General features: G+C 39.0%; 1 protein-coding gene across 1 annotated transcript in view; it reads left to right on the forward strand.

Moving 5' to 3' along the window:
* The window catches only part of psmd3 (proteasome 26S subunit, non-ATPase 3), a 6,615-nt gene extending 4,050 nt beyond the window's left edge, over window positions 1-2,565 (forward strand). The window contains 1 exon segment of the mRNA XM_080522365.1: window positions 2,120-2,565. Coding sequence (XP_080378491.1) covers window positions 2,120-2,197 — 78 coding nt within the window. The 3' untranslated portion in view covers window positions 2,198-2,565.
* The last annotated feature ends 9,935 nt before the right edge of the window (window positions 2,566-12,500 follow it).

A 12,500-nucleotide genomic window follows, 5' to 3' on the forward strand; every position in this document is an offset into this window, starting at 1 on the left:
CACCCGCACCATTGCATCCCATTCCTGCTATAGGGGAGCCATTTGAACGTGTAATAATTGATTGTGTTGGACCTTTGCCTAGGACTAAAAGTGGAAGTCAGTATTTGCTCACTACTATGTGCGCTGCTACTCGTTTTCCCGAAGCTGTTCGGTTGCGTAACATATCAGCTAAACGAAATGCGTTCCCAACCAGCGAGACCTGGTTATAGAAATGACGTTGTTTTATTGATACAAAAAGGGTCAAACTGGAAAGAGAAAATAGAAAACTCACATTAATCCCAAACAATTTAACAAACTTCAGTTAACGTAATGTGGAGTCCGTTCATTGATCGATGCTGTCTGTTCAGTTCCCAGAGGCGCCCGTTCAGCGCTGGACATATAGCGCGCATGCGAATCATGTTATATTATTATATATTATATAGCTCGCATCTAATCGTATCGGATGAGAAATAGACATTAAATGGCATATATAGGCCGCTACACAACAGTAATCACCGCGACAAACAGCTATATTAGATTTGGAAAAAAATATATATAATTTTATATATATAAAAAAATATATATATAAATATATATAATTTTGAAAATATTTTTATTATATTTTAATATGTCCGGAATATATCACGTTTGTCCGGTAAATCGAAATCTTCCCGGACACGATGTCCGGCGGCAATTTTTTCTAACGGAAACCCTGACACACACACACACACACACACACTCATAACTTTACACACACACACACACACTCATAACTTCACACACACACACACACACTCATAACTTCACACACACACTCATAACTTCACACACACACACTCATAACTTCACACACACACACACACACTCATAACTTCACACACACACTCATAACTTCACACACACACACTCATAACTTCACACACACACACACACTCATAACTTCACACACACACACTCATAACTTTACACACACACTCATAACTTTACACACACACTCATAACTTTACACACACACTCATAACTTTACACACACACACACACTCATAACTTCACACACACACACTCCTAACGTCCAGGGGACCCGGGTTATAAGACATGTAGGCGTTAACACACCCTAACTTCTCTCCCACTAAAACATGTTGGTAGAAACACATGAGATATGTTTATGTTAGGAACCCTTCACCCCTAGTTTTGGGCCATATTACTGCAGTCATTTACATTTACATGTTTGGCGTTTAGCAGACGCCTTATTGCAAAGCGACTTAGAACAGATACATTTGACTAAGCAAGTGAATCATCAGTCCACCAGTCATAGCAGGAAGAGTAATCCAGCTCAGGCCAGGGGCCACTGGCAGTCTCAGTGATGGAAGGAAAATGTTTTGTAGCTTGTAGCCTACGGTAGCTTGTAGCCTACGGTAGCTTGTAGCCTATGGTAGCTTGTAGCCTACGGTAGCTTGTAGCCTATGGTAGCTTGTAGCCTACGGTAGCTTGTAGCCTACGGTAGCTTGTAGCCTACGGTAGCTTGTAGCTTGTAGCCTACGGTAGCTTGTAGCCTACGGTAGCTTGTAGCTTGTAGCCTACGGTAGCTTGTAGCTTGTAGCCTACGGTAGCTTGTAGCCTATGGTAGCTTGTAGCCTACGGTAGCTTGTAGCCTACGGTAGCTTGTAGCCTATGGTAGCTTGTAGCCTACGGTAGCTTGTAGCTTGTAGCCTACGGTAGCTTGTAGCCTACGGTAGCTTGTAGCTTGTAGCCTACGGTAGCTTGTAGCTTGTAGCCTACGGTAGCTTGTAGCTTGTAGCCTACGGTAGCTTGTAGCCTATGGTAGCTTGTAGCCTACGGTAGCTTGTAGCCTACGGTAGCTTGTAGCCTACGGTAGCTTGTAGCTTGTAGCCTACGGTAGCTTGTAGCCTACGGTAGCTTGTAGCTTGTAGCCTACGGTAGCTTTTAGCCTAAGGTAGCCTGTAGCCTACGGTAGCTTTTAGTCGCAGGTCAGATTTAGCTAGCTGTGTTTCTGTCCAGCCTTTTCAATTTGAACCTGAGAGACACGACAACATGTCCTTCAGAATGGACCTCTGAGACAGGAGGAGGGGGTGGGGACACAATCATAACTGTGTGTGTGTGTGTGTGTGTGTGTGTGTAGGAGAGGAGGGAGAGGGAGCAGCAGGATCTGGAGTTCGCCAAGGAGATGGCCGAGGACGACGACGACAGCTTCCCATGAGCCTCTCTGAGAGGGTCCAGGGGGGCCTTCCCATAAGCCTCTCTGAGAGGGTCCAGGGGGGCGTTCCGTTCCCATGAGCCTCCCTGCCCCGGAGCAGCCATGCCTTGTTGTTGTTGTTGTTTATGTTTATCATCTTCTCCTAGCAGGATAATGAATTGTTTGTTTATCTGCAGTTATCACCCCCCCACCCCCTAGCAACCCCCCCCCCCCCCCACCCCATAGCAACCTCACCCCTCTGTCCCTTAGAAACCCCCCACCCCTCTGTCCCTTAGCAACCCCCCCTCACCCCTCTGTCCCCTAGCAACCCCCCCACCCCTCTGTCCCTTAGCAACCATCGTATTAATAAAAAGGTTGATTTTCTATACACATTACTGACTGGCTGGTTGTGGTTATTGGTGTGCAGTTGTTTATTTTGCTTCAATGCAACAATTAAGCAATATCACAGGAGAGGGAGTGTGTTATACTGAATATCAGCAGGGCTGTGATTGGGTCGTAGGTACGAGGCCGCAGGCCGAGTAGAAGATAATCACAGCCGTGCTGATATTCAGTATAACAGCACGACCTCCAGTGTGATATTGCTTTTATACAACAGTTCTACAGCGCCATTTATTAGTTAACAGTAATAAGCGACAACAGATTATGATTTGTTTGTTTATTTAATCATAAAAATAAAATAAAAATAGTTCCGCAACTGAACTTCAACTGGACTGTTGCCTAGTAACCCGAACACAAACATGTAGTCTAATTAACGGTCATTTAGTACAACATCTGTGCGGCGGAGTGATACATATAGTTAAAAGTCCCAGTGCTGTTATACTGTATATCAGCACTCATGGAATGCCTCTTGTCCAATCAGATTACTTGGTCGGAACTAACTGTTGTGTCAGTTCTGTTAAGACTGAACAGTTGTGTTGAATTAAGACTTTATTATAAGTGTTTATTATAAGGTACTGAAATGCCTTAGTATACATGGACATTACGTACATAAGTAGTTGCTATGTTTATTTTATTTATGTGTGTGGATAATCACAATGCCATGATTCAGTGTATGTATGTCGGTGTGTGGGTGTGTGGTTGTGTGGGTGGGTATATATATATATATGTTACGGTACATGTGGCAATACAGTACATGTGGGAAAACTAGGGTTAGGTGCTACGTCGACTTGGTACAATGCTCAGCTTCTACCCAAAGCTCAGCTTCTACCCTAGGGCCATTCAGGCCCTGAACACAGCAAAGACCTAGGTTCTAGGCCCTGGACAATCTAGACAATTTGATGGCAGCTACTAGATTGTAAACATAAGTGCAATATTGTAATACAACTGTGAACATTTCAAACCTGCTAACTGCGACACTTTAATGAATGTGCAACAAATACTATGTGCAATATGACAACCCATGTGTACATAAGGTTCAGATATAGGAAAAGTTAGGATATTTATAGCATAGAGTACAGCACAGTGTTTTATTGTATAGTATAGTAGTATAGTATAGTAGATAGTGTACATAGCCTTTATTTATGTCAACCAGCTCTTTTCCCTTTTTTATTTTACCCTTGGCCCTCTTGTTTTTAGTCTTTTTTCCAAGCACCAGGGGAGCCCCCCCTCCTAAATGTCGTTGTATGGTACCTGTACTGTATTAATGACAATAAAGACCATTCATTCATTCATACATGCTGGCATGTCTAACCCTAACCGTAGCACCCTAGCACCTAACCCTAGTTTTCCCACATGTACATGTTACGGTGCATGTGGGAATACGGTACATGTGGGAAAACTAGGGTTAGGTGCTAGGGTGCTAGGGTTAAGTTAGGGTTAGACCTAAGCTAGTTTTCCCACATGTACCGTAACATATATATATGACCCTAAAAACCCCCACAAAACTAGGATGTACAGTTCAACATTCCACATTTGTATTGTTACAGACTCAACTTAAAATGGATTAAATGAAAAATACTTTGCCTTAAATCCACACACAAACAATACCCCAGAGTGAAACAATACCAACAAAGTGAAAACTTGTTGTTGTTGTTTCTTTAATCAATTTTCAGTTAATGTATTAAAACTGAACTGCAGCATTTTCCAGCCTGAAGCATCAGCCCAGACAGAGGCGGGTAAAGGTCAGCTGCCTGCTGGGACATGTTACATGCCGTAACGAGGTGTGCGATCTGGATTTACGCACATGGAATATTGCTGCATGTGTAAACCGGCTGACTCAGCTACTCTGGAACGCGTTCAACACTTCCGCTTTACCGTGACCAATCAGACCACGCCTCCACCGTCGCCATGTCAACAGAAGCACGTGTGGAAGGTCTAATATTATATAGTATTAATATTATATAGTATTAATATGATATAGTATAGATATGATATAGTATTAATATTATATAGTGTAGTATAGATATGATATAGTATTAATATTGTATAGTATATATATTATATAGTATTAATATGATATAGTATAGATATTATATAGTATTAATATTATATAGTATAGATATTATATAGTATTAATATTATATAGTATAGTATAGATATTATATAGTATTAATATTATATAGTATATAGTATAGATATTGTATAGTATAGATATTATATAGTATTAATATTATATAGTATAGGTATTATATAGTATTAATATTATATGTTGATATAAATATATATTATATATTTTTGACACATTGATAGCTGTATTTTGTCCATTGTGTAATGATTGATTGAAAGAATATATTAATTTCACCACAAGTTGTGTAGTTTGATGGAAATATTTGCTTTGGTTGCATGTTTTTAATGTTGTTGTGATTTTGCAAACAGAAGAGTCGTGTTGACCAGCCGGTGTTTCAGATGTGACGTCAGAACGGACAGACGTGTTTAAGCAAACGAGAAAAGCCGTAATGATCAAATCAATTCAGCGCCTTATTTAATAAAGTAAAAGGAGTTGTTGTAAAGACCAAATAAGGACGGTAACAACCGGAAAGTAAGGCCACTCACTTCGTGTTGCAATAATACACGAAAAGGTTTAATGTGGTTAATCTCAGAACAGCAACAACCTGACCTGTTACTGTAACACATCGTGAGTTCAGACCATCGATAATAATAATAATAATAATAACAACAACAACAACAACAACATTTATTTGATTTGGCACTTTTCCTGCAAACATTGCAGCTCAAATTCCTTTTACAAAAGAACTAAATAATATAAGAATTACTATGAGATTTAAACAAGTAAATACATATACAAATATATAGATTTGTCAACTAACAATAAAATATACATTTAGAAAAGAATACAGTCATTTAGGCAACATTAAAAAGATGTGTTTTTGCTCTTGAAAAGATTGTTTGATGTTCTGATGTTATTCTCTCGTGTTACAGTTGTGAGAGCCCAGCTGAGTGACAGGTGACGGTGACTGACTCAGTCTGGTTCTGGAGAAGCGGTGACTGGAGGGAAGTGTGCAACCCAGTATGGATGTGTGTTCATGTTCCCCTGCGATGGAAATTCCCGCGTCGTTCATTCAGTATAAATACCTCAATCTCATTCAAATGGGAGATAAGAAGAAAGAAACTCTTCCTTTGTTGGCAAACAGACTAAACTACGCAGATACGGGATGATGAACTCTCTCACACGTAAGTTACATTCTTATCTGTCTCACTGTGCTTGGTGCAACTGCATTGTGGAGCAATAGCGCTTTAAATCAGATGTGTCCATTCAAGAAACGTAAACATGATACAGTAATGTATCATACAGTAATGTAGGGGTAGTGGTGGTCTAGTGGATAGTGTGTTGGACTTCCGATCGGAAGGTTGTGAGTTCAAATCCCGCCTGAAACCACACCACTACTAGTGTGCCCTTGAGTAAGGCACTTAGCCCTCAGTTACTCCAGGGGGAATGTCCCTGTAATTCGTAATTGTAAGTCGCTTTGGATGAAAGCGTCTGCTAAATGGCCAAATTAATTAAAAATTAAATTAATTAATTAAATTAATTAATGTCAACATACAGTAATGTAAACATACAGTAATGTAAACAGAGTAATGTAAACATACAGTAATGTAAACATACAGTAATGTATTATACAGTAATGTAAACATACAGTAATGTAAACATACAGTAATGTATCATACAGTAATGTATCATACAGTAATGTAAACATACAGTAATGTAAACAGAGTAATGTATCATACAGTAATGTAAACATACAGTAATGTATCATACAGTAATGTAAACATACAGTAATGTAAACAGAGTAATGTAAACATACAGTAATGTAAACATACAGTAATGTATCATACAGTAATGTAAACATACAGTAATGTATCATACAGTAATGTAAACATACAGTAATGTATCATACAGTAATGTAAACATACAGTAATGTAAACAGAGTAATGTAAACATACAGTATTGTATCATACAGTAATGTAAACATACAGTAATGTATCATACAGTAATGTAAACATACAGTAATGTATCATACAGTAATGTAAACATACAGTAATGTAAACAGAGTAATGTAAACATACAGTAATGTATCATACAGTAACGTAACCATACAGTAATGTATCATACAGTAATGTAAATATACAGTAATGTAAACAGAGTAATGTAAACATACAGTAATGTAAACAGAGTAATGTAAACATACAGTAATGTAAACAGAGTAATGTAAACATACAGTAATGTATCATACAGTAATGTAAACATACAGTAATGTAAACATACAGTAATGTAAACATACAGTAATGTTGATGTAATGTTAATGTAACAAAATACATTATTAATGTTGGACACATAATGTCTCTGATGCAGAGCGTCTCATAGAGAGAGTCTGCACTGGCAGGGAAGGAAGATGTGTGTGTGTGTGTGTGTGTGTGTGTGTGTGTTTAGGACACATTAGGAATAGGGATATTAGGAATAGGGATATTAGGAATAGGGATATTAGGAATATGGATATTAGAAATAGGGACATTAGGAATAGGGACATTAGGAATAGGGATATTAGGAATAGGGATATTAGGAATAGGGATATTAGGAATAGGGACATTAGGAATAGGGACATTAGGAATAGGGATATTAGGAATAGGGACATTAGGAATAGGGATATTAGGAATAGGGATATTAGGAATAGGGACATTAGGAATAGGGATATTAGGAATAGGGATATTAGGAATAGGGACATTAGGAATAGGGATATTAGGAATAGGGACATTAGGAATAGGGACATTAGGAATAGGGACATTAGGAATAGGGATATTAGGAATAGGGATATTAGGAATAGGGACATTAGGAATAGGGATATTAGGAATAGGGACATTAGGAATAGGGATATTAGGAATAGGGATATTAGGAATAGGGACATTAGGAATAGGGACATTAGGAATAGGGATATTAGGAATAGGGATATTAGGAATAGGGATATTAGGAATAGGGACATTAGGAATAGGGACATTAGGAATAGGGACATTAGGAATAGGGACATTAGGAATAGGGATATTAGGAATAGGGATATTAGGAATAGGGACATTAGGAATAGGGACATTAGGAATAGGGACATTAGGAATAGGGATATTAGGAATAGGGACATTAGGAATAGGGACATTAGGAATAGGGACATTAGGAATAGGGATATTAGGAATAGGGACATTAGGAATAGGGATATTAGGAATAGGGACATTAGGAATAGGGATATTAGGAATAGGGACATTAGGAATAGGGATATTAGGAATAGGGACATTAGGAATAGGGACATTAGGAATAGGGATATTAGGAATAGGGATATTAGGAATAGGGATATTAGGAATAGGGACATTAGGAATAGGGACATTAGGAATAGGGATATTAGGAATAGGACACATTAGGAATAGGGACATTAGGAATAGGGACATTAGGAATAGGGATATTAGGAATAGGGACATTAGGAATAGGGACATTAGGAATAGGGACATTAGGAATAGGGATATTAGGAATAGGGATATTAGGAATAGGGACATTAGGAATAGGGACATTAGGAATAGGGACATTAGGAATAGGGATATTAGGAATAGGGACATTAGGAATAGGGACATTAGGAATAGGGACATTAGGAATAGGGACATTAGGAATAGGGATATTAGGAATAGGGACATTAGGAATAGGGACATTAGGAATAGGGACATTAGGAATAGGGATATTAGGAATAGGGATATTAGGAATAGGGACATTAGGAATAGGGATATTAGGAATAGGGATATTAGGAATAGGGATATTAGGAATAGGGACATTAGGAATAGGGACATTAGGAATAGGGATATTAGGAATAGGGACATTAGGAATAGGGATATTAGGAATAGGGACATTAGGAATAGGGACATTAGGAATAGGGATATTAGGAATAGGGATATTAGGAATAGGGACATTAGGAATAGGGACATTAGGAATAGGGATATTAGGAATAGGACACATTAGGAATAGGGACATTAGGAATAGGGACATTAGGAATAGGGATATTAGGAATAGGGACATTAGGAATAGGGACATTAGGAATAGGGACATTAGGAATAGGGATATTAGGAATAGGGATATTAGGAATAGGGACATTAGGAATAGGGACATTAGGAATAGGGACATTAGGAATAGGGACATTAGGAATAGGGATATTAGGAATAGGGATATTAGGAATAGGGACATTAGGAATAGGGACATTAGGAATAGGGACATTAGGAATAGGGACATTAGGAATAGGGACATTAGGAATAGGGACATTAGGAATAGGGATATTAGGAATAGGGACATTAGGAATAGGGACATTAGGAATAGGGACATTAGGAATAGGGATATTAGGAATAGGGATATTAGGAATAGGGACATTAGGAATAGGGATATTAGGAATAGGGATATTAGGAATAGGGATATTAGGAATAGGGACATTAGGAATAGGGACATTAGGAATAGGGATATTAGGAATAGGGACATTAGGAATAGGGATATTAGGAATAGGGATATTAGGAATAGGGACATTAGGAATAGGGACATTAGGAATAGGGACATTAGGAATAGGGACATTAGGAATGGGGACATTAGGAATAGGGATATTAGGAATAGGGACATTAGGAATAGGGACATTAGGAATAGGGACATTAGGAATAGGGACATTAGGAATAGGGATATTAGGAATAGGGATATTAGGAATAGGGACATTAGGAATAGGGACATTAGGAATAGGGACATTAGGAATAGGGATATTAGGAATAGGGATATTAGGAATAGGGACATTAGGAATAGGGATATTAGGAATAGGGATATTAGGAATAGGGATATTAGGAATAGGGACATTAGGAATAGGGATATTAGGAATAGGGACATTAGGAATAGGGACATTAGGAATAGGGACATTAGGAATAGGGATATTAGGAATAGGGATATTAGGAATAGGGACATTAGGAATAGGGATATTAGGAATAGGGACATTAGGAATAGGGACATTAGGAATAGGGACATTAGGAATAGGGATAGTGCTCTCGTAAAGTTCAAAAGAACAACCCACCAGCAGGATTATGATGAATATGTCAGATTAAGGAACCAAGTAAAATATAAAAGTAATAATGTTAAATCACAATATTATATAACCACTGTAAATGAAAACCTGAGACAGACACAAACACTATGGTCAGTCTTAAAGGATATTGGATCCACAACGTCTAACAAAGCAAAGTCTCAAGCAGAGTATTAGTCTGGACATCGATGGAGACGTACGTCAGGAGAAAGTACAAATTGCCAATCATTTAAAAAAAAAAAACACTACTGTAGCCTTACAGAAAAAAATCACAACTGTAGCAACTACAGGCCTGTGTCAATCTTAAATATACTGTCTAAAGTCTTTGAGAGACTGGTACACAATCAACTGGAAGAATATCTTCTCAAACACAAATACTGTTTAAGTATCAGTCAGCTTTAGAACAGCTCATTCTACAGATACGTGTCTAATTGATCTTTTTGACTATATAAAAATGGAGAGCGAGAAAGGGAATTGTACAGGTATGGTCATGCTAGATTTACAGAAGGCATTCGATACTGTTGATCATAATATTCTTTTAATGAAATTGAAATGTATTGGACTAAAAGATATAGTGGTAAATTGGTCCTATCCAGAGGCCCTGTCCACAGTTAGGGAGGTCACATGTGGGGTTCCACAAGGCTCCATTTTGGGACCTTTATAATTTTTAGTCTATATGAACGACATGCCAGCAGCAGTGACATCTCGAATGACGATCTATCCAGATGATTCTACTTTACTAGTATCAGGCAAAGACGCACATGACATTGAAGAAACTCTCAGTAGAGAACTGTCTCTGGTAAGAGACTGGTTGATTGACAACAAACCTTCGATACACTTAGGAAAGACAGAGTCCATTTTATTTGGCACTAAACACAAGCTTAAGAAAAGTAACACAATCAAGGTACAGTGTGAAGGAAGTATTATCGAATCCAAATCAAGTGTCAAATACCTAGGGGTCTCTCTCCACCAATCAAATACCTAGGGGTTTTTTTAATTTAATTTTTGCCATTTAGCAGACGCTTTTATCCAAAGCGACTTACAATTACGAATTACAGGGACAGTCCCCCTGGAGTAACTGAGGGCTAAGTGCCTTACCCAAGGGCACACTAGTAGTGGTGTGGCTTCAGGTGGGATTTTGAACTCACAACCTTCCGATCACAAGTCCAACTCACTATCCACTAGACCACCACTACCCCTCCACTATTGGTGGAGGGGTCTCTCTCCACCAATCAAATACCTAGGGGTCTCTCTCCACCAATCAAATACCTAGGGGTCTCTCTCCACCAATCTGTCTCTGGGGAGGAAGTTGCAGCTACAGTTTGTATACGGCTATACTCTGAATTCTAAGATTTAAAAACTCTTAGTCGCAGCTTTAATCCAGTGTCACTTTGATTATGCATGCTCCGCATGGTATAGCGGACTTTCCCAAAAACTTGTGCAGGTAGCACAGAATAATGTCATTAGATTAATGCTCCTCCCAGGACACACATAGGACCCATGGAAATGAAAGAAGTTGGTCTGTTACCTGTAGAGGATCGAGTAAAACTAAAACTCAACCATATGTTTGATATAGTTCATAACAAGGCCCCTGAATATATGAACTGTAACATAGATATGGAGAGAAATATACATGATTATAATACAAGAGGAAGTATTATGTCATGCAGTGTTCCTCTTGTCAAAGGTAAAACAGTAAGAAGCTCCTTTTTCTATACAGGGATTTCTTTATGGAACCATCTGCCTCTGCATGTTAAGTAAAGCCAAAACAAAGCCTTCTTTAAAACAAAAGTGAAGTCATATTTATGGGGAGAACTAATGTCTCACCCTTAAGAAAGGGAGGGTGATTCAAAGTTGTTTTGTTTCACTTTATGTTTTCATGATGTGTGTGTTTTAATGTGTTTTTATGTGGTGTTCTTACGCTGTTTTATGCTGTGTGATGTTTTGTTTTATTTCACTTTATGTTTCCATCGAGGACCACTTTGGAAATAAGTGTTTTAAATAATGCTTTCAAGTGCTATCCTCTGGACATTGCTTAGTGTCATGATGCTTGAATGATTCTATGTAAATTCCTAATAAAAATCTAATCAAATAAAAAAATAATCAGAGCATAATCAGACATAATCAGACATAATTAGACATAATCAGACATAATCAGACATAATCAGACATAATTAGACATAATCAGACATAATCAGACATAATCAGACTTAATCAGACATAATCAGACATAATCAGACATAATCAGACATAATCAGACATAATCAGACATAATCAGGCGTAATCAGGGGAATAATTCAAGATGAAAAAGTGTCAGTAGTACAGGACATAAGTGATAAAGAGGAGTAGAGGAGGTGGCTCAAGACACAGCCCTGGGGGGCTCCTGTGTTGAGGAGTAGAGGAAGGGGCTCAGGACACAGCCCTGGGGGGCTCCTGTGTTGAGGAGTAGAGGAGGGGGCTCAGGGACACGGCCCTGGGGGGCTCCTGTGTTGAGGAGTAGAGGAGGGGGCTCAGGACACAGCCCTGGGGGGCTCCTGTGTTGAGGAGTAGAGGAGGGGGCTCAGGACACAGCCCTGGGGGGCTCCTGTGTTGAGGAGTAGAGGAGGGGGCTCAGGACACAGCCCTGGGGGGCTCCTGTGTTGAGGAGTAGAGGAGGGGGCTCAGGACACAGCCCTGGGGGGCTCCTGTGTTGAGCAGTAGAGGAGGGGGCTCAGGACACAGCCCTGGGGGGCTCCTGTGTTGGGAGGGTCAGAGCGGCGGAGGTCTTAGAGCTC

This window comes from Nansenia antarctica (assembly GCF_963989245.1).
Source record: "Nansenia antarctica genome assembly, chromosome: 2".
Classification (NCBI taxonomy): Eukaryota; Metazoa; Chordata; class Actinopteri; order Argentiniformes; family Microstomatidae; genus Nansenia; species Nansenia antarctica.